The sequence below is a fragment of the Canis aureus genome, chromosome 3, assembly GCF_053574225.1.
Source record: "Canis aureus isolate CA01 chromosome 3, VMU_Caureus_v.1.0, whole genome shotgun sequence".
Classification (NCBI taxonomy): Eukaryota; Metazoa; Chordata; class Mammalia; order Carnivora; family Canidae; genus Canis; species Canis aureus.
This window is the reverse complement of record NC_135613.1, coordinates 24,465,721-24,492,244: the sequence shown is the minus strand read 5'-3', so window position 1 is coordinate 24,492,244 and position 26,524 is coordinate 24,465,721. Positions and strand designations below refer to the sequence as shown.

At 57.7% G+C, this 26,524-nt stretch overlaps 3 protein-coding genes across 15 annotated transcripts in view; 2 read left to right on the top strand and 1 right to left on the bottom strand.

Moving 5' to 3' along the window:
* The window catches only part of CBFA2T3 (CBFA2/RUNX1 partner transcriptional co-repressor 3), a 91,699-nt gene extending 84,940 nt beyond the window's left edge, over window positions 1-6,759 (top strand). For all 8 annotated transcript variants that reach the window (XM_077891134.1, XM_077891137.1, XM_077891140.1 and 5 more), the window contains one exon: window positions 591-6,759. In XM_077891134.1, the coding sequence (XP_077747260.1) occupies window positions 591-890 (300 nt within the window). In that variant the 3' untranslated portion in view covers window positions 891-6,759. The remainder of the gene's footprint in view (window positions 1-590) is intronic.
* A 6,823-nt stretch (window positions 6,760-13,582) lies between these two features.
* TRAPPC2L (trafficking protein particle complex subunit 2L) lies at window positions 13,583-16,991 on the bottom strand. Of its 5 annotated transcripts, none has more exons than XM_077891142.1 (5): window positions 16,827-16,991; window positions 15,804-15,992; window positions 14,887-15,015; window positions 14,669-14,748; window positions 13,583-13,793 (listed from the first exon to the last, which is right to left on the bottom strand). In XM_077891142.1, exons 1-5 carry the CDS (start codon window positions 16,857-16,859, stop codon window positions 13,748-13,750), a joined length of 477 nt encoding a protein of 158 aa, XP_077747268.1. In that variant the 5' UTR covers window positions 16,860-16,991; the 3' UTR covers window positions 13,583-13,747. The 5 variants fall into 5 exon arrangements, with proteins under 5 accessions (XP_077747268.1, XP_077747269.1, XP_077747271.1 ...); XM_077891143.1 differs by having other exon boundaries at window positions 14,887-14,982; XM_077891145.1 differs by having other exon boundaries at window positions 14,887-14,974; window positions 15,820-15,992.
* The window catches only part of GALNS (galactosamine (N-acetyl)-6-sulfatase), a 28,421-nt gene continuing 18,853 nt past the window's right edge, over window positions 16,957-26,524 (top strand). Inside the window, exons 1-4 of one of the 2 annotated variants that reach the window (XR_013376057.1) lie at window positions 16,957-17,130; window positions 23,075-23,198; window positions 23,687-23,761; window positions 24,206-24,308. Coding sequence is in view for 1 of the 2 variants with exons in the window: in XM_077891141.1 (XP_077747267.1) it covers window positions 17,014-17,130; window positions 23,075-23,198; window positions 23,687-23,761; window positions 24,206-24,308 (419 nt within the window). In the remaining variant the exon portion in view is untranslated. The remainder of the gene's footprint in view (window positions 17,131-23,074; window positions 23,199-23,686; window positions 23,762-24,205; window positions 24,309-26,524) is intronic. The other variant, XM_077891141.1, reaches the window with a different exon arrangement.

The following is a 26,524-nucleotide window of genomic DNA, read 5'->3' as shown; positions in this document are numbered from 1 at the left end:
CCACAGGGAGGCCAGGGTGGCCGAGCAGAGTGAGCCAGGAGGCCCAGGAGGCTTTGGGGGCCACCTAGACAAGGGGCCTTCCTCCCGGGGAGGGCGTGGGCTCCCTGTCCCTCAGCCTGGCTGCCAGCTCGGGTCTCCCCCTGTATCCCTGCTCACCCTGTGCTCCCATGGGTGGCCGATGTTACCACTCGTTCCACAGAAAGGGGGCAGAGGCCTGATGGCGGGGACAGAGGGTGCCTGCAGCAGGCCTGGCTGTGTCCCCCACGTGGGAGCCTGGCAGTCTTTATCAGGCTAGGGCCACCATGTTCTGAGGTTGGAGCCCAGGTGAGCCGGGAGGGCTTCCCGGAAGAGAGGAGGGGGCTGGGCCGTGGCTGCCTTCCCTCCTGGGGACCCCACAGTGCTGTCCGGTGTCTGTGGCCACAGAGAGCCGCCCACGAGCTGTGGCGAGTCAGGGCCATTCTCTGCTTGTTCCGTGACGCCGTGGCCGAGCAGAGCGGGTATGTCTGCGGCCAGGCCAGGCACCTGGGGGACGAGGCCCAGCATCTGCCCCGTGGCCCCCCGCACCCCCTGACCGTGTCCCCTTCCCCCAGAGCTGCTGGAACTGCGGGCGCAAGGCCAGTGAGACGTGCAGCGGCTGCAACGCGGCGCGCTACTGCGGCTCCTTCTGCCAGCACCGGGACTGGGAGAAGCACCACCATGTGTGTGGCCAGAGCCTGCAGGGCCCCGCGGCCGCCGTGGCCGACCCGGGGCCTGCACAGCCCGACGCCACGGCCAGCCTGGGCCCCTGCCTGCCCGCAGGAGCCGCCAGCCCCAGCGAGGCCAGCTCCGCGGGCCCGTCCCGCCCCGGCTCCCCCGGCCCACCTGGGCCCCTGGACGCCGCGCCCCGCTGACCCCCCACCGCCCCGGCCCACGGAGGCCACACCCTCTGGCCCCTCTGGCCCCCCCAGCCCGCCGGACGCTGCCCCGGCTCTGGGAGCCACTGCTGCTACTGCTTCTCTCCAAAAGTAAACAGAACCAACAAAAACTGCATCAACGCAACTTCCTCAGCTACCTGACGGTCTCACGCCGTGACCGCTCCAAGCGTCCTCAGAGCCCCCCACTGAGCTTTAGCCGAAGGAGCAGTGGCCTGAGCGTGACCGGCCTGTCCCTCCTCCGCCTGGCCCCTTCCCACTCACGCTCCCGTTTTTCTGTCTTTCTGACTCTCGTATACTTTCTCTTTACTGAAAAAATCTGTTTGGTGGCTTATATTCTCAGTGAAACATTTTGGGGGGTTTTGTGGAACAGACCTACTCAGAAGTGGACAAGGAAAGGGGGGTTTTGTCCCCTTCCTGATGAAAAAGGGAAACGGAAATTCACATCTTAACTGCTGGAGGTCTGAGCCGCTGTGGCCCAGCGCCACCCCAGGGGCATGTGGCCAACGCAGTGAAGATGGTAAGAAAGACTTCAATTTCCAACTCAAGAAACATTTTCCAGATTTTTTTTCCTTTAGTGTCAAACTCTTTGGCTTTAAGTAGAAATCCAAAAAGTTTTTTTTTTTTTTTAAAAAAAAAAAGAAAGAAAGCATACCTGTAAACTACCTTGCCAGCTAGCCAGCCAAGGACGCCGGACACACCTCTGCTCCAAAGGAAATCCAAAAAGCAAACACAAGAAGTCAAAATCCAAAATGGTTTTGTCACTGCCAAAGTATCTCGTCCACGGTTTTCCTCCCCTCTTGGATCTGTTCAGGTGTTGTCCTGCTCTCTTGCTTTGATCTGTGTTTGGGGTGTGGGGACTTTGGGGTTGGGGGGGTTTCACTCAACGAGAAGGAACGTGTGTTTCTCTGCCATGACTGCTGGCGCAAGGGAGGGTGCCCTGCCCATGTGCGTGCGCATCCTGTGTCCCTGTGTGCAGGGGGCTGCCCCGTCTGTCCTCACACCTCCATGAACTGTCACCACGTCGCGTGTTTGCCACTTGTGACAAAGCGCTAATGTGTCCTGCCCGGGAGAGAATCTCTCTGGAACAAAACTGTGACAATCTTTCGGGTTGTTCTTGACTGCTTCTCAGAGCTCCAGGAGACAGCAGCCAGGCCATGTAGGTGCTATGGCTCTGTGCCTCCTCCTCTACCTCTCCTCCCACCCTCGGGGCCGCACGCTGCCCACCCCCCCCACCCCCCTGCATCTGTCCCCTCGCTCCTCCCTCCACCGGGTGCAGAAACAGCAGGAAAGCTTCCAGCAGAAGTGATCTGCCCTTACCAGCCTTGGTGGACGAACTCAGCCAGCTGTGGCAGGGAGGCCCGCGGTTCCTGCCAGCTGCTCCTGGGGGACTCAGGCTCTCGGACCACCCCCCCCCCCCAGCCCTGTACCCTCACCTCACCTGGAGGAAATGAAGGAGTAAGGAAGCCCTGGCGTGTGCCCTGTGGGAGGATCCACAGCAGACGCGGCCCCTCGCCCTAGCATTTCCCCACATTGCTGTGAGGGATTACCAGGGCAGCCGTGCAATACGGGGAGTGATCAGCTACTGAAACCGGGGCTCCTGGGGGCCCCGCTGAGAGGAAGAGGTCAATAGTATATGCTAATGTGAATGTACATAGTCCTTGCAGAGGTCCAAATAATGATATTCATGGTGATGATAATAAAGAAGGGATGTTTGCCAAATAAAAAAAGAGAGAGAAACCGCGAAAGTATATAAAGCTTAGGAAGTAGATTTTCAAAGAAATCTGAACTGTGGTCCCGCAGGGAGCAGTGGGTTTGTATGATTGCTGTAATTTTTCCAGAACTGTAGGAATTCCTTGTTGGGTCCTGAGAGGAAGGATTCTAACTGGCACTGCAGACTGGGCGCCGTTCCGAATCCTGCCTCGAGGTGGAACCCGATCCTGAAAGTCCAGACAGACCTATGTTATCCTCCAGAAACACCCACCAGCTCCAGTCCCAGGGCTGTGCTCCCCACAGAGGTTTGCTTTGTGGGTTTCAGAAAAGCAAGGACCAGTTTGGGATTTGGGCTCCCAACCGGACACTGGAAGCCCACCCGCCTGTCGTGTCTCTCAGGCTGCTCTTTGTCTCATGCTCTCAGTGAACCTGCAAAAACAGTTTGGAACGCGCATCTTAGAGGCGGGTGCCCTTGGACTGTCTCCTCCAAGGTTGTGCTGGTGAATGGCGGTGTCCAAAGGGTGCCTGTCCTGGGTATACCGCGGATCTGGGTGAGCAGGTCCAAGGCCCCGATGACTCGTGTCCCTGGCGTCAGGACCGGGCCGAGGCATGGAGGAGCCTTCAGCTGGAACCCGCTGCTGTGCCCTGCCAGCCTGTCTCCCTGCCATACCCCAGGCTAACAGTCCAGCCCAGGGCTGCCCCTCCCACCCTCGCTGTTAGAAACAGGTCACCCTCAGGGCAGCTACAAAAGGCCATTTTTTCCAGTGTGGTTCCCACATCCATGCCCAGGGGGCTGCAGCAGCCTGGCACAAAGAGCTGCCCACAGGCTGATGGATGGAGCCCCTGCCGGCAGGCAGAGAGCGTGGCAGGGTCGGGGTATGGCAGCCAGGTCGGGTGGAGGGCTTGCAGTGCTGAAGCAGAGAAGCAGAGGACTGAGCCAGCAGGAGGGGGATGTCCAGGGAAGTGCTGTGTCCACAAGTGCCCGGCAGCTCCTCTCACCCAGGGAAGCCTGAGGAGGGCGTGGGAGCTTGTCTGGGTTTGGGGAGCCGGTGTTCCTGTCCATCACCATGCTCAGGCCCCATTCGGCCAAAGACCTCACAGCAGAACCAATAGCCTTGGGGAAGGGCTGAGGGCGAGTTTCTGCATCAGGAGATAGGCTGGTGGCATAAATGTGGAGTATACACCTGCTTTTCTCACACAGAGGGGATCCCCAGAAGGGGGGCCTAGCCTCCTGCTCTCTGCTACCTTCCAGAGCTTGTGAACCATTGGCCAGCAGGGCAGTGTGCAAGGCTCTCCCTCCCGCTGGCCACCACCAGGTTAGACACACAAGTGACCCAAATGCTCAGGGAAAGGCGGCTGCTCATAGAGCCTCCCTCCCTGTAAATCAAACCAAAAGGGCTCTTTTCCCATCCTTAGACCAAAGCTACTGCAGGAAGGCAGAGCTCCCTGGTCCAGAGCCAAGTCACGTATGGTGCACAGTCGGGGGAATAACGAGAAGGGTGCTGGCACCCTAGGCTCTCCCAACCCCCAGCGTGTGACCCCTCAACCTTTCCCACACCCTCCTCTATCTTCTTGCTTCCCAGCCTGCCCTGGACCCAGGTAGCCTTTCCTTTAGGACAGGTCACCATCCCCAGGTTGTGTCTGCAGAGCGTTCTCTACAAAGACCACCGCCTCCTTCCACACGTGAACAGGCTGACACACCCCAAACGCCATCTGAATAGGGGGTCCTCATTCCCACAGCTCACTGGGACCAAAGGGAAGACGTGGGTGTTACCAGGGACAAAGAGGAAAGATGGAGATAGCCTTGGGGTCCAGGAGGGTCAGGCCAGGATGAGAGGAGCCAAGTGCTCTGACAAGAGACTGCCCCATGGGCTCCACAGGTGGGGCCACTCATCCAGGCCTCTAGAGGTTCAGCAGCAGGGGAGAGGCTGGGAAATACTGGTTTTGGTTTCATCTTAATGACATGGTACAAAGGGATCAGGACAGGCCCTGACTTTCTCCTTTTGCCAACTTTCCCAAATATATCTTCAAAATGACACCAAAGCCCCTTCACTGTCATCCACTCATCCTGCCTTCCACCTTAGTCTAGCCAGCATGTCTGGTTGTTATTCTGCATATCCCCCCCCACCCGCCGCCAACCTATAATTGTTTTTCCATTCTTTTATTTCATCAGCTCACCCTTCTGACCAATCCATCATCTGTCTGGCCATCCATCAATCCATCCATCCATTCACCCACCCATCCACATATCTACCCATCCATCCACCCATCCTTCCATCCATCCAACCACCCACTCATCTATCTATGCACCAATCCATCTGTCCACCTATCCGTCGGTCCATCCATCCATCCACCCATCCACCTATCCATCCATTTATCCACCCTCCCATCCATCCATCCATCCATCCATCCATCCATCCATCCACCTACCCACCCATCCATCCACCCACCCGTCTTCCACCCATCAACCTACCCACTCATCCACCCACCCACCCATCCATCCACCTATCCATCGACCCATCCCTCCACCCTCCCATCTATCCACAAATCTACCCATCCAACTGTGCATCCATCTGTTCATCCATATATCCACTCATCTATCCACCCACCCATCAATTCACTCATTCAGCCAAACACCCACCCATCTATCTGCCAACCATTATTCTATCCCAGCTATCACTTGATTCCACCCTCCCCCATTCAAACTTTCACCTAATCACCCGTCTCTCCACCATCTACCTCCAAACACAGCATGCGTGGATCTGTCCATCTGTTCTCCAGTCTCACACAGCCATGTCCAGTCTGTCCATCCTACCCGCCTCCCCATCCACTGAGCCCAGAGTAGCATCACCAAGTCCTCCAGTGTTCCAAAGCTACAATAGCATCTTGGGTCTTCCCATGACCTTAACTGCCCTGAAGGAATCTGCCTGTGGGCTTAGCCGGCCTCCTCCCATGCCTCAACCATTGGTCCAGGCCTGCTCCAGGAACAGATAAAGCTCTGCTGCAGGCATTGTGAGTCAATTGGACCGATGTCCTAGCAACAGCTTTGGCCAGTCTGGGTTCGCCTGGCAAGTGTGGTGGCCATGGGCCAGGAGTGCTCATTGGGAGATGGCCCACACACCTGCTCAGGGGCCCTGTGACCAGGGCCACCAGTCAGGGTGAGCACATTCCCTGGCAAGACCCCAACATTGTGGGTGTCCTGTCCTTGTCTCCAGGGGTCATTGCCCGGAGGAGGTGTCTTCAGGAAAGGATGGGGAGGAGGGAGAAAGAACCCAGTGCTCCTGGAACTCTTCTTCCCAGGGGGTTCACGACTTGCTCCCATCATCCATCCTGGGCTATCAGTCTCTGGAAATCAGCCCTTTAGAGCTCTGGATAGCTGTAGGAACAGCTATCCTGTGCAAGCTGAATTTGGTTGATGGCAGGAGCTGTTCTTTGGACACTAGAGGATTTCCCAGCACTTCCTAGCCTCAGGCTCCCTGCCACATGTTATCTTCCAAAATGGGGCTGGGAGCAAAGCCCCCAGATGATGGTCCTGCTAGCAGGACTGGAGGAGAAAGCAGAACACGAGCTAGATTGGGAGGGGAGGCACATCAGCTTTTCTCGTCCATCCACCTCTTGGGTAAGGCCCAGGGAGCCCAGCGCCTGCAACAGTGCGTATCTGGTCTCCACAGTTCTGGGAAACTCCATCTTGCATGGTTTCTATTGCTTTTGTTTCAATTCAGCTGGCTCCTGGAGTGCCGCCCCAGAGACCCCTTCTAGCAGTCATACAACATCTGGACTCAAATTAGAGCCTGTTTTTTAAATATTAGAATGGGGGCAGTGGTCACCCTTGTTGTCCAGCGGGATGAGGGAGCCCAGCCAGGCTGGCCTTCCAGGGAATAGGCCCAGGGCTCGGCCATGCATGGCCTCGTGGGGATTGGATGGATTTTTCCTCCTCTTCTCTTTTTATACCTCCCCAAAGGGAGCTGGAGCGAGTATTGGTTTGTTTTCCTGTGACGGGTTTTCCTTAGCACTGGGGCACCCATGGCATGCTGTCCCTGTTGCGTGTCCCCCTTTGACCTGGGTGCTGTAAGACGTCATGATTCAGGTCACGTCCATTATCTGTGTTGTGTAATAAAGCCAACGTTTGCCATCATGGGGCTGTGCCTCTCCTTGGTTCCACGTGACCGCAGCAAAGCCGCATCTCATGTGGTCATTCACCGTATATGTGGGCTTTCTCGGGGCCATGCAAGAGAGACAAGGCCCTGCCCCATGGGAGGGCGGTGAACAAATGGGTGACCTGAGTTGGGGTGTGAGTGGAAATTTCACCCACAGCCTCCTATGTTCTTGGCAAGTAGGGTGGACTTTCAAAGGCTGTGTCTCCAAGGTGACCTGGATGACCCTGAGCCCCAGGTGACACCCATGGCTTCCAGGACGTCAAGGCCTACTGCCTGTGGCAGGGCCAGGTACCTCCCACAAGACCCTAAGGAAGGACACTCAGGGAAGGGACACCTTGATCCCTAGGAGCCAGGGTGTCGCAGCCGTGGTGTCCTGGCTCCCAGAGCAGGTCCTCGCCAGATTCAGATGCCCAGGACTTGGCGCCCCTGCTTTGCTGGCAGCCCCTGGGAGGAAGGGGTATTATTAATACTTGGGCCCAGGCTTGGAACATGATGTATTCTGAACGGCGTCATTGGAAAGGCCAGCATGGGGGCAGGTCTGTTCTCAAGCCAGGCGGCTGGCCTGGTGTGTCAGCACTCTCAGCAGAGAGCAGGGTGACAGCGTTTTTCCATTGCAGAGGCCTGAGCTCAGAGGGAGGCTGGCAGGGGGCCCGGCCTGAGTCCAGCCGGCTCTTGGCTTGGCCGCAGCCACCGTGGTGTTCTGCCTCCCACATGGAATGGAGGGAAGGGCCCAGGCCAGAGGCCCTCCCTGGGGCCTCAGACCCGCAGGAGGCAAAGGACCTGACCCCCTCGTGCCACAGGGACTATAGGCAGAGGCCGCACTGCCCTTCTCACCCAGCCTACATGGGGCCGAGGTCCTGTCCTCCGTGCAGACATGCTCGCTGCCCTTGAGGCACTGTGACCTGCCAGGGTAGACCGGGGGGGAAGCCTGGTGCTGTGGCCGTAAGAGGAAGGAGGAGCAATGAGGAGGCTTCCTGGAAACAGCAGTAGCAATAGGGCCCCCTGGAGTCACGCCCATGTAAGTGCATGGGGCTGTGAGGACACGGGTGCAGAGTGGGTGTGGTGGGCAAGAAGCGTGGTGCCGGAGGAGCAGCAGCCTCGAGGGGCAAGTCTCCCAGTTCCAGGACCAGAGACTCCACCGGGAGGGGGGTAGGGAGCACAGCTTCCGAGGCCAGAGCAGCAGCCACAAATGCTCCCTTGTCCTGCCCCAGTGGGAAGAGAGACTGTCCCAGGCCCAGGGCTCAGCGGCCAGCTCCTTGTAAGATGCGGCTCATCGCCCATCCAAATCCCCAGGGAAGAGACCCCAACGGGCCCAGCGTGGACCTCCCCAGCTGTGGCCTAGAGGGGGGGCAGCATGCCCAGAGGACCTCTCCATAAACATGAAGCAACAGCCCCAAAGCTGAACCAGGCTGAGGCCAGCCAGAGCGGCTGCTCCCACTCCAATGGAGACAGATGGTAACAAGGCCACGCGGGGACACAGGCCCACAGCTGCCCTCCCGGGGCAGAGGTGAGGAGCAGACACTGGCATGGAAGCGGGGAACTTTGTAAGTGGCCTTCAGGCCTCCCGTGTCCATTATAGATCTGCACCTGACTCGACCTTTATGACCCGTAGTCAGAGCAGGGCCCCGGCTTCATAAGTGGTTCCCACCTACCATCTGGTCCAGAACGAGGGTACAAGAGGCAATTCCTGGGGAATCAATGAAGGGGTGTCAAGAAGAGGGATGGACCCTATCCTACCCAGACCACGGGCTCCTGTCTGTGGCACACACCCTTACCCCTCCAGGTCTTCACTCATGCTCCTCCCGCAGCCCACATCATCCTCTGCCCCTGCCCTGCCTGGCCAGTCCCTCTAGGGTAGCCCAAACGCCACCTCCTCCAGGAGGTCTGCCCTGATCCCAGGTGCCATATCTCCTGCCTCTGCACACTTGTTTCATTCACTTATGCCCATGTCATCCTATCCATGGCCTGCCATCCTATCCTACCTGTGACTCTGTGACTGGACACTGAGCAGGGGGCACTGTGAGCGAGGCACTCATGCAGGTGGAGGGCCGGCGGGATCTGCCTCAGCTCACTCCTCTCTCCTCAAGTGTCCTGGGGGTGTCTGCCTGGGTGAGGAAACAGGGCCAGGGCCTGGAAGTCAGCCCAGCGGGAAGCCTTTTAAGTGCTCTAGTGGGAGCAGCTGGACTGCGGAGGAGCTTAAAACCCCCGGGGGAGGGCAGGGGAAGGCAGGTGTGGAGTGGAGGTGAGCGAGGCAGGTCCAGATCTGCTCATGTGGCCCTTCCTCAGCCATGCTCTCTCTTCCCACCCTTGACTGAGGCCTGGCTGCAGAGTTTCCACGGACCCTGAAGCCCAGGGCTGAGGGGCCTGGAGCCAAGTGGAGAAGACCCCTCTGGCACCAGGGGGCGGGGACAGGAAGGAGAAGAAGCCATGGAAAGCTGAGGAAGACCTGGAAGATGCAAGCTTCCCCCTGTCTCTGTTGGAGGGGAAGGACTTGGCTGAGCAACAGGTGCCTGAGCAGGTAACGCCCTCTTGAAGCCCAGAGGAGGCTGGCCAGGGACCTCAGACACTCGGGCACAGATTCAGAGGGGCCGGTGGCCACTGTCCCTGCGGTATGCCCACCCCTGCAGGCTGGGGAGGATGGCCAGAGTCCACGGGCCTTCCCTGCCCCTGCAGCAGGTCCCCATGGGGCCGGTGACACTGAGCACAGACAGGGTCAGGCCTGGTTCCCTCTCCCCTCCCTCGAAAGGTGCCTGGGGGCTGTCCTGCCTCTAGGCTCAATGTGGGGTCGTGCTGGCAGGAGCTGGAAGCCATCAGACTGAAGCTGTGGGCCATGGAGCAGGCCCACAGGCTGGAGACACCTGGGGCGCAGGGCCAGGCAGGGGAGGAGGAGGGTGCAGAGGGCGCAGGGGCCACACTGGCCAGGCTGCTGCTGAGCCCCGAGGCAGGCAGGAGCCGGCAGGCCAGGCCGACCCTTCCCTGGTGGGGAGGCCATGAGTCCCCAGGCACACAGCTCTGAGTCCCCTTGCTCTTCACTAGCCTGTCGGGAGACCTCTTGTCCTGAGCACCCCCCTCCCCCATAGGTAGCCCCTGCCCAAGGACCCCCACGGGGAAGGTGGAGTCGGACCACAGATCCATCTACGTGGGCAATTAAGTCAGGGAGGAGACCAAATGGGGACCTACCACCCCCTCTCAGCCTTGAGGATTAAAGAAAGGGACACAGCTTCAGGAGGGAGGAGCCAGACGGCAGGGGACCTGGCTGGGGGAGGGCTGCCCCAAGACAGACCAAGGGCCCCATGTCCTCCAGCACTGGACTTTCTCAGCATGAGCTGGGATTCGGGATTTCCACGTGGAATCTCCACTTGGCCACTCTGGAAACACGTTCTTTGGACAGAACAGACCTATGTAGAGGGGCGTCTGACACAGGAAGAATGCGGTCTCTGTCCCTAGCCCACACCCAGCAGGGGTGAGGGGGCCAGGCCTCCACAGGAGCCCCCCAACATCAGGGCCATATCTGTGGCAGGTGGATTACGGGAGCACAGCTGAGGAGCTGGAAGCCTACTTCAACCCCTGTGGGGAGGTGCACCGGGTCACCATCCTATGCGACAAGTTCTCCGGACACCCCCAAGGGGTCAGTGCCAGCCAGGCAGCAGGGTGGGGAGGCTGGGTGCCCTGGGGTGGCCCTCACCGGCCCTGCCCAACCACCCCAGCTACGCCTACATAGAGTTTGCGGCCAAGAGCTCAGCCCAGGCTGCAGTGGAGCTGGACCAGAGCATCTTCCGAGGCCGAGTCATCAAGGTGTGTGCTCTGACCACCTCCACATTAACCCATTCATCCCTGAGGAGCTGGGACACACAGGTGGAGGGAACCTGAGACTCTTCTCCACCCCCCACCAAGTGGAGGTGCACTGGGCACATCCTTGGGGCAGCAGGGGCAGGGTGGTGGTGCCTCAGGGCCCAGCGAGTTTCAACTGGATATGGCACTGGGGAGAGGCTCTCCTCCCCAGCTGGACCCCTGGGGCATGTTGGGTTGTCAGGGGCAGGTCGCCTGACTATGCCTGTGGCTGGACAGTTCAGGTCTGAGTGAGAATTTTGAGAAGGTTGAGAACAGGTCAGGGGCCGACGCCCAGGAGCTTCGGGTTGTAATTACTGCTGCAAGGGCTGATGGGCACTGGGGCCTGTGCACACCTGCCTGTGAGCCTCCAGGAGGCAGTGTTAGCCCTGTGCGCCCAGGAGAACAGGTGTCTTAGATGGACTCAGCCTTCGGCTCCAGGTGCTGCCCAAAGGACCAACTTGCCAGGGATCAGCTCCACCGACCGTGGAGGCTTGCGAGGCCAGCCCCACGCCAGAGGACAACCATTGCCCCTCAGCAGCCTCCAGGGCGGGGCCCGCTTCAAACGACAGGGGCGGAGCCGGTGGGCGGGGCCTCGGGAGGGCGGGGCCGGGAAGGCATCCACTCAGGTGCGCTGGCCCCGCGTCCAGACCCCGGGGCTCGGGCTCACGTTCCCCTCTCCCCCTCAACCCTGCAGGGGCCGTGGCAGGTTCTCTCCGTGGTATTCGCCGTATTGAAGGGAGGATGCGATCTCCAGAGTTGGGCCGGGTTGGAGCCACACGTCCCCCAAGAAGCGGGGCACCCTAGGGGCAGGGACGGGGTGAGGCGGGGCAGGAGGTCGGCCCGCACTCCTGTGCCACTCGGGGCTCTCCAAGTCTTTTAAAGAAAAGGAGAAATGTGTCTTAATGGTAAAGCATAAGTTAAATTTGAACCAATTTTACAAGCACACAACAGGCCTCCCCTTTATTCACCTCTATCTCGGGTGCAAGCCTGACAGTGAACGGCCCATCCCGGGTCTCAGACCCCAGCCCCAGGCCGGCCCCGCTTTTCAGCCAGTAGCCATCTTCCCACTCCACGAGGCGCTATAGCAAAACTGCGTTTGCCAACCAGGTCTGGTGGCCCTCCGGGGTATGGCTGCCCCCACAGTGAGTGACACACACACCAGTGAGGCACCATGGGAGCGCATGCACCTTGAGCGCCTAGCCCTTGACAGAAGTCCAGCAGGCAGTCCCTCTGAGGCAGCACCCCACACCCCACATCCTCGCTGGACCTGTAGTATGCTCTCCTTCCCAGCACAGAGCTGGTTTTCTCAGGCTTTAAATGGGGGGATGCTACCTAAGGATGTCAAAACTCCTGAACATAGAGCACATTTAAGGGTGGTCTAGCTGCACCTACAGAAAAACCCAAATGACGGCTTCAACAAGTGAGCAGTTTATTTTCCTCTACAAAGTGCTGACTGTAAGGAGTCCAGAGCTATGTCAGCAAAACCCATGTTTCTTCTGGCTTTCTGCTCCCCATCCTTGGGGGATAAAGCTTTTCTTCATGCTCTCAAGAGGGCTGCCTTAGCTCTAGCCATCACATCCAAGACCCAGGCAGGAAGAAAGGAAAAGATGAAGGAAGGATACTCCAACTGCTAACTGAATCCCCCTTCAAAGTATCTTCCCCGCAAATTCCACTCAACACCATCCACTTACATGCCATAACTACCTACCATTCTGTGCTACCGGAGAGTGGGAAACATCTTCTGTCTAGTCAATTGTACCTAATAACACTGTGGCTTTGTCAGTAAGGAAGCAAGTCAGCAACTTGCAGGCACTACCACAGCCACTACTCAGGCAGGAGCATTCACTGCCAAAGGCTCAACCAGAAGTGTGCAGGTGGCATCAGAACCAGTGCCTGTGTGCAGGTGTTTCTCAGTCCTGCTCTAGGCAGTCTTCCAATTCGCCTGCTGTGGGAGATGGGGTGCTGGGACTTGTGTCAATACCCACTCCTGACTGATTTTCTCCTTCTACTTATGAATTTCAAAAACGAATCCCACGTTCCTTAGACAGGAAGGGAAGGGAAAGTGATGCAAAGGTACACAGCTTCCGTCCTGGTTCCGCAGGGGGTCCCAGATGCCCTCCCCTTGTCAGGCTCAGAGGTGCCCGAGAAGGGAAAGAAGGGATTCGCAGCTGTGTTGCGGCACAGTACTCGAAGCCAGTGTGCTAAGGACACCACAGAGCAGACCGCGTGGTGGGGCTCAGACCTGCTGGTGGCCTCTCCCACTTCACTGGCCATGTTGCCAAATAACAAAAGCTACTCGAGCCTGGGCCACCCAATCCCAGAAGACAGTCACCTGGACTTAGCTGAGCAGGCCTCTGGGGAAGCAGAATGCAGAAATCTAATCCTATCAGCTCCCCCATGTAACCCCTCCATCCCAGCTTGCTCGGGGACCTGAAGAGGAAGCAGGTAAGCAGAGGGCCTCCTCACAACTGCTGTGCACTAACCAGTGACGGAGGTAGAAGGCTCTGGGGCTTGCTCACTCCATCCTCAGAAAGCAAGAGGCAATAAACACGCGGAGTCACAGCTCCCTGGCTCTGGGAGGGGTCCTCTGGAGGCCAGACCAAGACTGGAAACATGAAGGCCCCTCCCTGCAGGGGGAGGTGTGGGCTGTGCTGAGGGGCTGGGGGTATCGAGATCTGGCTCTGGCCTCAGGGAGGCCTGACACACCACCCTGCCAGGGCAGAGGCCAGAGTACAGAGTCCCTCTGTACCTCCCTCTGCGTTCCCCCCCACCCACTCCCCATCCTGCAGCGGTAGCCTCTTTAGGGCCCGGAGCTCTGTGGGCTCTCTCACCTACCCCCCTGCTCCTTCATGCCTTGTGGGGACAACAGCTCCCCGCTCTGTCCAGCCTCCAACCTGTGCACCATCCTGGAGCGTCCCACACTACACTCTCCTCATTCAGACCCTCTGCAGACACAGGGAAAAGACCAAATCCAATCTCAGAAGACCTTTAGTCTGCACGCACTGTGCCTGAGGCTTTGCCCCCAGCAGCACGTCTGTGACACTTGAGAATAGGCAAGTGATAATAAATATCTGTATCAACAATACGGTTATGTCAACAGCACTTCTCCTCCAGCACCGGCAGCACAGCTCATGCTCAGCACACCTGGATCATCATGGATGTCACCATGCTGTCGAAGGCCCTGCAGAGAGAAACCGAGCCATCGGAGAAGCAGCACTGCCGGCAGTGCCAGGCTCCGTAGCACCATCCACGTCCCGGGACTGGGACTTTCCACAGTCATGTACACTCATCATGAGGCCAGCGCCCTGCCACCCCGGCAGTGAGAATCTAACTCTCGTGCCTCCTCATGGCCTGTGTGAAGATCCCAGCTGGATCTCCAGCTGATCTCCAGAGAAGGGTAGAGAGGCTGTGGCTGGTGGCTGTCCCTGTCCTGCACAGCCTGGGAGACATAGGATTCACCATACCAGCACCTGCTTCTCTCATATGGTGCCCAGGATGAAATGAGACACAGCGTCATGACAGAGGAAAGGTGCCATGGGAAAGGCCTGGCTTGGGTCACTGCAGGGCCCCACATCGAGGAATATAGGGAATTCCCAGGAGATTTGGAACATGTGCTCATGAACACTTGTTATAAAGGATCTTTGTGAGATCCCAATATCACATCTGTATCTATCAGAGGAGAACTGTGTGGGTGGGATTTCCTGACCATCCAAGGATTTCCTGACCATCCAAGATCAATGTCAAAAACAAAGTGGACAGCAATAGGAGGACGTTTTCTCACAAAGGTTCTGCAACATGCCTGGGCCTTTGCTGGGTTCTGTGGAGGCCCTAGAGCTTACAGGGCATACCTGGGAAATTGAGAGAGCACAGTGTGTGTCCTCTGTCTGTTTCATATGTTGGACATCCACACAAGAATTCATTAGGAAAATGAGGTTCTGCTGCTTCAGTATTACTCCTTAGAGAAACAATGTCTGTCACCTGAACAGACCTTCCCTCCCTCACGTTCAGAACCATGGCTCTCAGCAAGGCAGGGTCCATACACAGCAGTCAACTCACCTAGAATGAATGCGGTCCCCAGGATTGTAGAAGGGGTTGCACATCACATCTGTGTAGGAATTGTGCAGCTTCCGGAACATCTGAGACAAGAGCCAGTGGTGTCAGTCCACGGGTACACACGCCTACTGCCCAATTTTTGACTTCTCAGCATTTGAAAACAATGTGAAAAAGAGAATACACACAGGCCCAGGCAGAGCCCACAGACCCCTTGTGCTTACACTGCGGATCTCGTTGTCTCGAAGCGCCGTGTTGGAGGAATCTACCACCATGACAAACTTCACCTTGGAGTTGGTCACGTAGCCATACCTGCAGAGCTGGTTAGGGAATGTGCTTTCAACACAGGGACTCTGTGACAGCACAAAAATGGCATCACCATGGAGGGGGTGTGAGTAGAGGGCCATCTGTGCATGCCCCCCACCCCAGCCCCAGGCTGGACCTGTCCCACAACATCAGGAGGACCTCACGGGCCACACCAGATGGATTGTACACTTCCTTGTTTTTGTTCACATGAGGATCAGAGGGCAGGCAGCTAAACCTTGTTCTGACTTAAGCTCTGGGGCCCACCTGCCCAGACCCTGGGGCACCCCAGCTTCCTGGCCCAGCAGTTCTAACTGCAAAACCAGAGGCCCAAGCATCAGGCAGTCGCTGCCTAAGACACCCAAGCCATGAAAGTCCACTTTATCTGGAAGAACAGTGGTTCCCAAGCAGGTGACATAACTACTCGTGGAGCTGTCTTCAAACTCCATGGGTTTCATGCCATTTGTCTCAAAAGACCGGTCAAGTTTTTACGGTGGCCTGTGGGGCTGGGCCTGGGACAGAACCAGAACGGCTGCCCTTGCTCAGAGGCAGTGGCCCTGCTGACAGAGTATGGAAAGCAATCCACACAAGGGACAGGTGCAGACTGCCACATGTCTCCAGGGAATTCATGCCCCCGCTTTCCTCAGTGTTCCCCCCATCCTCCTAATTAAAGGAAAAAAGGATGTGAAGTCTTAATTAGTCTCAAGCTGCCATAATTCCGTTAGCTGAAAGTTCTGTCTTTCCAGGTCACCTGATCCTACAGTACACCTAGAAGCTGGAGGTGGAATCTCCAGTATGAAAGCCCGCAGATAGAGACCACCCACTGGCAGGCCCCCACCTGGTGTGAAGGATACACCTTGTAGTCCTCTGTGGGGTACAGCAGGCCCAGGTACAGCTCCCTCTGGTCCACCAAGGCCTTCCCCATGGCAGAGATCTTCTCGTCCACCACATCCAGGGACGTGTGCACCATGTAGTGGAATTTCAGTTCATTCTCCGTGGGGATGCTGCGGATGTAAAGAGGATAATTCTGCAAGAAAGGATGCCGAATTGAAGTGCCAAGAACCCATCCTGGGTGCACAGGCCACGAGGATGAGGCTCCAGAGCACTCAGGCCGGAGGACTGGCCAAGAGCCAATTAGCCACAGGAACACACTCTCATTCTCTTAAACCCACTGCCTATCCTCCAGAGTGGAACATCTTCCACAAGGACCGCCTCCTGAGCCTCATGCTACACAAGACACAGAAGGACACGGTCGCTTCGGGCACAAGGAAACCGTGTGGACGGTGCTCGGCTGTCTTAGGAATCAGAAACAGTTTTCTGGGGGAAATGACATCTAGAGGGGCCAGCGCAAGAGGAGGCAGCGGGGAAGAGAGGGAGGGGGCTTCCCGGCGCAAAGGCCCAGGCGTCAGGGGAGCTAGGTAACTCCGAGGGGATGGGGCCCCTAAGTTACTCTGCCATTGCCCTAAGGCGAGGAGAAGCCACCGGAGATTGGGGCCGGCGCGGGCCACGTCCTGCTCAGGTGTCCGCACCGGGGCTGCCGGAGCGGGGAGGAGGGGGAGACGGACGCTGGCCGCCGGGCGGTCGTGCGCAGGGAGCCAGGACGTTGTGCGAGCGGCCAGCGAGGCTCGGGGCCCGCGGACCGCCGGGGACAGGCCAGCGGGGACCCGGGGCCGACGCTCCAGCAGCCGCATACACGGCCCCCCCGCCGCCGCCTCCCTCCGCCCCGCCCCCGGCCACCTCGGCGCCGCGAGGCCCCCAAGCCGGTTCCGGCGGAGCCCGCAGGGCAGGGCGGGGGGCGGAGGCGGGAGCGAGGGGCGCCTGGGCAGGGGTCCCGCAGCCCCCCGCCCGCCCGCGGACGCACCTCCTTGGCGATCACCGCCACGCACACCGCCATCTTGAAGGCCCGGCCGGCCGCGTCACGTGACCCCGCCGCCAGTCACGTGGCCGCCCCGCCCCGCCCCGCCCCGCCAGGCCCCGCAGGAGCAGCCGCCGCGCGCCCGCCGGTTCCCGCCGCCTGCCGGGGCTTCGGGGCTCCGCGCGCGGTTGCTATGGCGCCGGTTGCCGCGGCGACCAGATGGCGGCTGCTGCTGGTGCTGAGCGCCGCGGGGCTCGGGGCTGCGGGCGCCCCCCAGCCTCCCAACATCCTGCTCCTGCTTATGGACGACGTGAGTGCAGCCGCCGGTCGGGGTCCCGGGGCGGGCCGAGGGGGGCGGGCGGGGGCCTAGCCGTGGGGTGGTGAGGGGCGTGGGGTCAGCCTGTGGGGAAGGCCGTGAGTGGGGGAGGGTCGTAGGCGGGGGCTGGAGTAGGGCCTCAGGGGAGGACTCGAGGGAGCCCGCCGGGTGACCGTAGAACCTGGCCCTGCCATCGGCACCTTCCTCAGGCCAACTAGGGTGGTCAGGTCAGCCGCCCAGGGAGTGACACCTGTCTGTTCTGTGTCTGGCACCCTGAAAGGACAGAGGGGTGGCCCAGACCAGTTCCCCAGCACCCTTGGTCACCTTGCCATGCCCCCTCCGGCACTGCCCCCGGTAAGCGGGGCGGGAAGGGGTGCAGAGTGACCAGGACCCTGGCCCACTTGCCCTGAAGTCACCGTTCTCTGCTTTTAGCCTCCAGGACTGCCTTGCCTGGGGCTGTTCCTGTCTGCCTGGTCAGGCTGCTCAGGCTGGCTAATTCTGGCCATAGATCAGAGTTTTTTTAGTCTGGGAAGAATCGAACTAGAAGGAGTGTTGGCTGCGGGGTGAGCGTGCAGCCCCAGGCGTGTGGTCACACTGGTCACACTGGTGGATCGGCCCTGCCAGGTCAACAGGATGCCTGGCGGGGGACTGAGCTGTTCATTTGTCTCCTTGTGACTTTGTCACCTGTGCTCTTTATCCACATGGTGAGGGGAACAGAGGACTAGCTGAGGACAATGCACATTGACAAGTGCTCGAAACAGGCAGAGTAATATTCCTCTACAGACTCAACTGCCTCGATGTTCATATTTTGCCTCGATGGTCACCGTGGGCAGAAGGCAATCTTAGCCCAATCCCCAGGAGCCTGTAAATCTACTTTAACATAAAAATTCCTTTAGAAATTTCCTTTATCTCTAAACCCCCAACATATGTGTTGGCAATCATCCTCCGAGGACATAGCCCACTGATATACATCTGAAGGGTCTTATGACTAAGGTTTTATTAGACAGTAATAAGTGACCTTTTCCCAACAATAGCTATCTCCCTCGAGGTCCTGGAAACCTTGCTTCCAAAATTCCTTAGACAGTACACTATCCTCAAACTCCTCCCAACTCCCAGGTATATAATCAGCCTCCCCTCACAGGCCCAGGGCAGCAGCTCTTCCTGCCCACGGGTCCTGTCCCCATGCTTTAATAAATTTTTTTTATTTATTTATGATAGTTACACAGAGAGAGAGAGAGAGAGGCAGAGACACAGGCAGAGGGAGAAGCAGGCTCCATGCACCGGGAGCCCGATGTGGGATTCGATCCCAGGTCTCCAGGATCGCGCCCTGGGCCAAAGGCATGCGCCAAACCGCTGCGCCACCCCGGGATCCCCCCATGCTTTAATAAAACCACCATTTTACACCAAGGACATCTCAAGAATTCTTTCTTGGTCGTCGGCTCCAGACCTCACCCCACCAAACCTCACCTAGATTCCAGAACTTCTATCACACAGAAGCTGGGAGTGAAGTTAGTATAAGGTGTCAGGGTAAAGCAGAGCACAGAGGGCAGGCCTGGACACCTCTCAGGTCCTCTCACCTGTCTGGGTACATGCTCCTCAAACCCACGGAAGGACCCATGGCGATGACAGTGCTTGGGTGTGACTCGGCTGGTAGCTGAGCCCCTTGGGTATTTCAGGACAGGTCAGTAGAGAGGCTGGGGCATGGTTAGAGAGTTTCCAGCATGGCCCTGCCCTCCAGGGAAGGCCAAGGGACTGGAATTTGAGTCCATCACCAATGGCCAGTGATTTAATCAGTCCTGTATCTGTCTTGAAACCTCCACGAAACCCAGATTGGTCAACTCACAGAGGTGCTGGGGATACTTCCCCCAGCCACACATCACCCTGGGCATCTATTCAGTCTGCTGTTCCTGAGTCACGTCCTTTCTGACAAGTTGGTAATAGGAAATACGGCACATTCCTGGGTTCTGGGAGCCGTCACAGTAAATTGTGGAGCTCCATCAGAAGTACAGAGGCCGGGTATGCCTGGGTGGGTCAGCAGTTGGGCATCTGCCTTTGGCTCAGGGCGTGATCCTGCGGTCCTGGGATCGAGTCCTGCATTGGGTTCTCTGTAGGGAGCCTGCTTCTCCCTCTGCCTGTGTCTCTTCTTTTCTGTCTGTATCTCTCATGAATAAATAAATAAAATCTTTTTTAAAAATAAAAGGAAGAAGTACAGAGGTGGGATGGGGTGCCTGGGGAACTCAGTCAGTTGAGCGTCTGACTCTTGATCTCAGTTCAGGTCTTCATCACAGGGTCATGAATTCAAACTCTGCACTGGGTTCCATTGGAAGAATTATAGAGTCACAGGACTTGGGGCTGGCGTCTGCAGAGAGCCAGTGTTTGGCACCGAAACCTGACCTCTGCGTTCTCATGCCAGCTCCTGGTGGATGGGGTGGTGGTGGACTGGATTGTGAGAAGATGAAGAAGCAGTTGGTGTGGACACCCCCACAGTGTCAGAGGTGTTTCCCCAAAAAGGCCAGTGAAGAGCCTCATGGGAGCCCTTGCACCCAGACCACAAGCCTCACATGGTTGCTAGCCAGTCTTGGCTGGTCAGCACAGAGGAGTGCTGCATGTGAGACACTCAGGTTTCAAAGACTTAGTTCAAGAAAATGTAAGATTTCTCACTTTGTAACTTCATCAGTAAAATAACAATTTCTTGTTATGTATGGGGTTCTCGGGTGATCCTGAAAGATCCAGAAATCTACCGTGGTTCCACTGGGTGGGGATGACACTGACCATACTTCTCTTTCATCTTACATGCTTGCTCATAGAGGGACTGCTTGTGAAGCAGGTGTGCCTCCTTAGGAGATCCCGTCCCCACAGCTGCCAGGGAAGCTTTGCATCACGTCCTGGACGCATGTGCCTATGTCACTATGTGGGCTTCTCAAAGCCTTTCAGATCCCTGCTCTCCCCCCACAACACTCCCCCCCCCCCCATGACAGCAGTGAGCACAACCAGCTAGCTCCCAGCTTCCTTCCCAGTGTCGAGAGTGTTTCCCGTGGAAGTTGTGTTGAGATGATCATATTTTGGGTAGACTGGGTTAGAGTACATGAACTTTCCTACTATTTCTTTCTGCCTTTTGGTTGGGGCCCCTGGAAGATGCAGGTGTATACAGGTGACAGTACTTCTGTTGAAGGTGTTGGTTCAGGCCACGGGATCCTGAGGAGTGGTGCATGACCAGCATGGGGAGTGTCTTTCTCAAGGGAAGTTTTGTGGGGGGCCCCCACCCCCTCCCGGGCGCCCCACGTGAGGCAGCAAGAAACCGGAACAGCCAACGGGGAAGTTCCCCCTTGTGGTTATGGGGTTGATGACAGCTGAAATGCAAACCAGTCCACAGGACCTCTGTCCTGGTCCGCAGACACAGGTCAGTTAGGACTTTAGGGAGACAGACGATGAAAACACACTCAAAACACACTCGGGCAAAAATAGAAGCCCTGGCTCTCCTGAGTAAACAGGCCAGGGCCCAGCAGAGGCTCCCGCACCCACCAACACCCTCCAGGCTCAGACACAGGGTGACTCCCTTGATGGCGTGGTTGCCCCCCTGAGCCGGGCTCATGGGGGCAAGTCAGGGGCCTGCATGACAGGGCTTTCCCAGCTGGCACCCACTATCCCACCGTTCCTGGGTGTGTGCTCAGGACCACACAGGACCCCACACATGTGTGCTGAATAAGGTTCGCAGATACTCAGAACAGTCTCCTTGGTGGAGACTGCCTTTCTCCACAGCCAACGGGGCTGAGCAGAGGATAGAAGCCCACTTCCCAGAGCCTAGGCGCCGGGGCCCTTAGCAGTACAGCACAAGTGGGGAATAGCACCCTCACAATGTTGGGGTGGGAGGAGTGGGAATTTGGGCTGCACAGAAGCGGCTCCGCGGGGACCCCAGCCTAAGCTGCCAGAGCCAGTGCCTGTCCTTGGTGTTGTGGATGGTGTTGTAGATGGTGTTGTGGATCAGCACTGAGCCTGAGGCCTGTGATCACCCCTCACAGCCAGTGGCCCCTGCAGTGCTCAATAAGCCTCAAAGTTCTAGGGAAGAAAGGCAGAGCCCAGGAAGGGAAGTGAGTCCCCTGTGCCCACTGCCTGCACTGGGGGCTGCTGGGTCCATGGGTGCACCCTGTGAGCCCTGTCCCAGAATATGCAACTTTGTGTGAGGCCTCAACACACTCCTGATGTCCCTGTTCTGCCCCTGGGCTCAGCCGCTGTTCTCCTGTGGCCACATCTCTCCCGGGGGCTTATTCCATTCTAGCTCCTGTGGCTGCCAAACAGAAAAACCATTTCAGTGACTTCAGAATAAACCATGTTGAAAGGAATCCAGAAAAAAAAAAAAAAAAAAAAAAGAAAGGAATCCAGAACTGAAAGGCCAAAGGGACCTCTTGCTGGCTAATTTACCAGGACTCAGTGGGTCAGAAGAGCCGGCGGGGGCCTGCAGGGGCTGGTACTTCTCTGACAGCAGTGTGGGGACATGGCCACTATGTAGGTGGTTCGCTGGCTCAGATGAGCAGGTCCTGGTGTCCTGTGGGCCCTGCACACTGTGCAGCCACCACACACAGTCCCTTGCAGGTTGTATCCAGCAGCCCCAGAAGAAGCTGCTTCCCACGATGTACCTCCTGACCCTCTGGACCTGCCTGCTGTGGCCCTTTGTGCAAACGGAACCCCACAGCGCCGGCTTCCTGGGCTTCCTGGTGTGTAGGTGCTTCACTGCTTCCCCAGTGGAGCCGCATTCCCGTGTGCTCCAGTGCACTCCCATGTGTGTGTGGGTCCTGAGGCATCACCACTCACCATCCATAGGAGTCTTTCCTCCCCAGCTCTGGAGCTATGTCTGAAGTCAGGGTGACAGCAGAGCTGGTTCCCCCGGAGGCTCAGGAGGTGGGTACTGCCTGCCACCTCCAGCCCCGCTGGCTCCTAGTGTGCTCTGGGTGCTCCCGACCACTCTGCCCTCCCACGGCTACCCTGCATCTGCGTCCTGGCCTCTCCGTGTTATCAGCGCACAGCAGTTGTTGGCTTTGGGGCTTGTCTTTATCCAGCGAGTCTTCGTTTAGCTGATGGCACGGCAGTTCCTTTTGTTTTTTCTTTATGTTTATTTTTTTAAAAGATTTTATTTATTTATTCATGAGAAACAGAGGCAGAGGGAGAAACAGGCTCCATGCAGGGAGCCCAGTGTGGACCCAACCCCAGGACCGCAGGATCAAGCCCTGAGCCAAAGGCAGGTGCCCAACTGCTGAGACACCCAGGCATCCCTCCTTTTGTTTTCTTTTTTTAAAGTAGGCTCCACCAGCGTGGAGCCCAACAGAGGACTTGAACCCACAACCCTGAGATCGAGACCTGAACTGAGATTAACAGTCAGACGTGTAACTGACTGAGCCAGCCAGATGCCCCTGCACCTGTGTTTCCAAATACAAGGCCCTGCACGGGTTCTGAGTGGATGCTCTGCCATACTGCGTGGGTAGATCACAACCTGCGTCAGCCGAGCAGTTGACGGACACTCGGTGCATTTCCTCTGGGCCGTCAGTCATGCCACCATGGACGCTCATGGAGTTCGTGCGTTGCTCATGGTGCTCGTTTCCTTTTCTCATGGGTAGAACAGGGAGTGGAACGGCCCAGTTGTGGAATAACGCTATGTGTAGCTCGGTGGGGAGTGTTACCGCGTGTTTTCAAATCTCAGTTTACCAATAGACATAAGAGGTCTTGCTTCTGTATATGGTCTGTGGGTTCGTATTCTGAGTTGCCAATTCTCCGGGAGCCTGAGGCAGTGGCATCCAGGGCTGAGGCCAAGCTGGCTAACAGTGCTCCACGTGCCCATGCCAAGTCCTGGGGTATTCTGGGACCTCTGCACTCATGGGGCTTTTCTCTCACATCTCCCCCAAGATGGAAGGACATTAGTTCCACCTCTCCGTGCTCTCTTCTGCAGATGGGGTGGGGCGATCTGGGGATATATGGAGAACCTTCTAGAGAGACCCCGAATTTGGACCGGATGGCTGCAGAAGGGATGCTTTTTCCAAGCTTCTACTCAGCCAACCCCCTGTGCTCGCCATGTAAGTTGGGGCTGGCCCGTGAGCATAAGGAGTGGGAACCAGGACTCGGCCTCCACCTGTCTTTCTTCTAAGCAGAGCACCCAGAAAGGCTGCCGGGCAGGAATGGGGGGCCCTAACCCTTTCCCACTGGGGCCCCAGCGCTTGGGAGCACCTGGGCTCCGTGTGTCACAAGCTGCCAGGGGCATGGAGCCCATAAAGGGCTTGGAGGTAGAAGTCATGTCTGTGGTGCCTCCTTTCCTAGAGAGGAATGGCTGTGGGTGGTTCAGGGCAAACGCCCCCTCCTCTAGGACAAACACTTCTGCTGGGGAGACGACTTCTGTGCACCCCACCCCAAAGAGAAGGAAGGCTGGGGCGGGGGCTGCGCATGGGAGCTGCTGTGCCAGATGCTCTGCCTGCCAGGCTCTCACTCTGGAGAAGCCAGCAGGAGTAGGAGCGTTGCAGAGCTGGCCAAGAGTCTAGCGTGGGATGTTTCTGTTTCCTCCATGCAGCACGGGCAGCTCTGCTCACTGGACGCCTACCCATCCGCAATGGCTTCTACACCACCAACAGGCACGCCAGAAATGGTACACAGTCCACACAGGCAGTGCCTGTGGCACGGGAGGCCAGGGAGGGAGGGGTGTCTGTCACCATTCTCACATGTGACCTTGCTTCTGCAGGCCAACTCAGTGAGGGCCAAGTCATTACCTGGGGTCAAAGGCTCTGTTTGGGTTGTAGCTTGTCATTTAGAACAGATCATAGGACTTCCATCAAAAACAGTGAATTGTAAGTGAATAGAGAGGATGGCAGGGTTAGTGCTGGACTCAGTACAGAACCCAATGTCCTCCCTGGATGCTGCTGTGACAAGGACAGCCTGGACGAGCAGCACTCGCTGCTCCTTCCCTGCTGCCATCCTGTCCCCAGGACGGTTCTGCTCCAGGAATTTCAGGTAGCCCTTGAAGAGAAGAGTAGGGAGCAGAGGGCCCCAGTCCGTGTGTGCGTGTGGCACATGTGCCACATTGCTCTTGCAGCCTACACACCGCAGGAGATCGTGGGTGGCATCCCAGACCAGGAGCACGTGCTGCCTGAGCTGCTGAAGGAGGCCGGCTATGTCAGCAAGATTGTGGGCAAATGGTGAGTCCCAATGTGCCCCACGGGGATAGTGGCTCCACACTTGCAGACGGGGCTATGTGCTGGGAACACGAGTCTGCATTCCAGGCCCGTGGAGAGGTCTCAAGCGCTCCTTTAAGAGCTGCCATGGCCGTGCTGTTGGAACTGCCTGTTGCCGGCCTGGGACATCTGTGGCAAACCCGCTGTCCTGTTCACCCAGCACCTAGCCCTGCTCTGCGCCCGCCCTGTGCTGCCTGCTGCCATGGTGTCACCAGTCTCCGTGATTGCACATCCGTCATGGAGGAGGGCACAGCTTGTCAGCACACACAGTGCTTGGGTGGGGAAGTGAAGAAGCAGCCAGGAGGTGAGGGACAGGCCCTCGGTGCAGGATCACCAGGACCCTGTGGTCTGTCGTGACCACAGAAGCTCACAGTGTGTGTATGCTGTGAATGCCGTCATGAGAGGTCCAGCAGTGTCTCTCTTACTGCCCAAGGGATCTCCAGGGGTGCATCCCCAGAGGACAGATGTGAAGGACACACATTCTCCCCTCCCTTTTCCAAGTGTTGGGGCTCTTGGAAGAGCGCATGCCCGCCCTCAACAGGGAGCCTTTCCTGATGTCCCACACTCCTTGCCTGTCCTTCACTGCACCGTGGGCCCTCTACACCTTGCTGGCACCACTTTCTCAAGGTTGAGGGCTTTGGTTGTGCCGCTTGCATGACACACTCATCACCACAATGGGAGAACCACAGAAACCAGAAGACTAATCGTCAGAAGATTTTCATGATCCAGGAGCTGCCTAATGAATGCTTTCTCACTCCTGAGTCTCCTCAGGAGCTGTCCTGCTGAGCAGTGCTTGGAGGAGAGGAGGTGGCCGCAGAGCAAAGCTGATGAGATGCTTGCTGCCTGCACAGCCTGGGGAGATGCTGAGGCCCGGCACAAGGCCTGCCAGGGCATGTCTGGCTGCAGCCCACAGAAGGGAAGGGTCCTGTGATGCCTGGCATGTCAGCTCTGCCCTGTATCCGAAGGCTTTCTGGGTGGGGGTCCCATCACAGGGATGTGGACTTGCCTGACCTTCTTCCTCCCAGCCCAGCACTGCAGGTCCAGACCGCCTTGGTTGAGCAAGTTTTGGGGTGGGTGGAGGCTGGATCCGAGTGAGAGGCTGCTCTGGCTGCCCCAGGCCCACGGGACTGCAGCCTGCAGCCTGCTCCAGCTGACCTGCGCATACTGCTGGCCTTGCTGTGGTTTTAGGGTAAACATTTTGAATTGACAGCTTAACATAAGCAGAACTTGGGTCGGCTATTTCTGTTAAGCAGGCCCATTTGAGCTGGTGGATGTGGGTGTGTGGGAATGTTGCACACAGCCAGGGCAACCTCCTCCCAGTCAGTGCTGGAGTGGGGTGTAGAGAAATGACAGGGCATGGTAGCAGCAGGCCCAGAAGGACATCAGACACAAAGAGGAAGCACACAGCGCAGAGTTGGCAGTTAGGTTTCTGCAAAGAGAGAGGTCACCGCAGAGCTGACATCCTGCAGCTGGCAGAGAGGTCTGAGGTTGGCGCCAGCAGCATGGCAGTCAGGATGCAGAGTGTTTCAGAACCAGCCATGGGAGCTGAGGCCACAAGAGACACACCTTCTGGCCTCTCGTCCCGGTTCTGCCCCATGCAGCCTAGCTCTCCCCTGCCACACCAAGTCATACCTTCCTTGATCTAGTGGCCAAGCAGTGTATTGCCTTACAGTTCCTGGGGGTCTGTGTGAACCACTGGAGCCCCTCTGAACAGGGCCTCCCCAGGGGCAGCAGAGGATGGAATCTCTGCTCTGGGGACACTGCTTTCAAGCTTGTATCGCTATAAGAGGCATGTGTGAACCCACTTCCCTGGTGGGGTGGCCTTGCTCCCCAAGAGCCCATGGCCAGAGTGAAAAACATCTGTCTACCTACCCTGCATTCTCATCAGCAGATGGGTCTACGCTTAGGGACTGTTGGCCTCTCTGGTGGGCACCTCCTGTTTGCAGAACTGACCTTCGGTGCCCCCAGAGGGAGGGTCCTGAGAAGTAGGAATGCGGGGCAGGGTCCAGCAGAGGCTCTGCTTGGCTCCTGATGCCCACAGTACTGGTCTGGGGAGCTTTTCAGCCATTTGTCACCCTTCAGGCAGGGCCAGCACACTGGGTCATCGAGCAGCCCTGGCAAGTCCTGGCACTGTCCCAGTCTGTGATGAAGCTGGGCCCAGGCAGTCAGCTCTCCCAGGG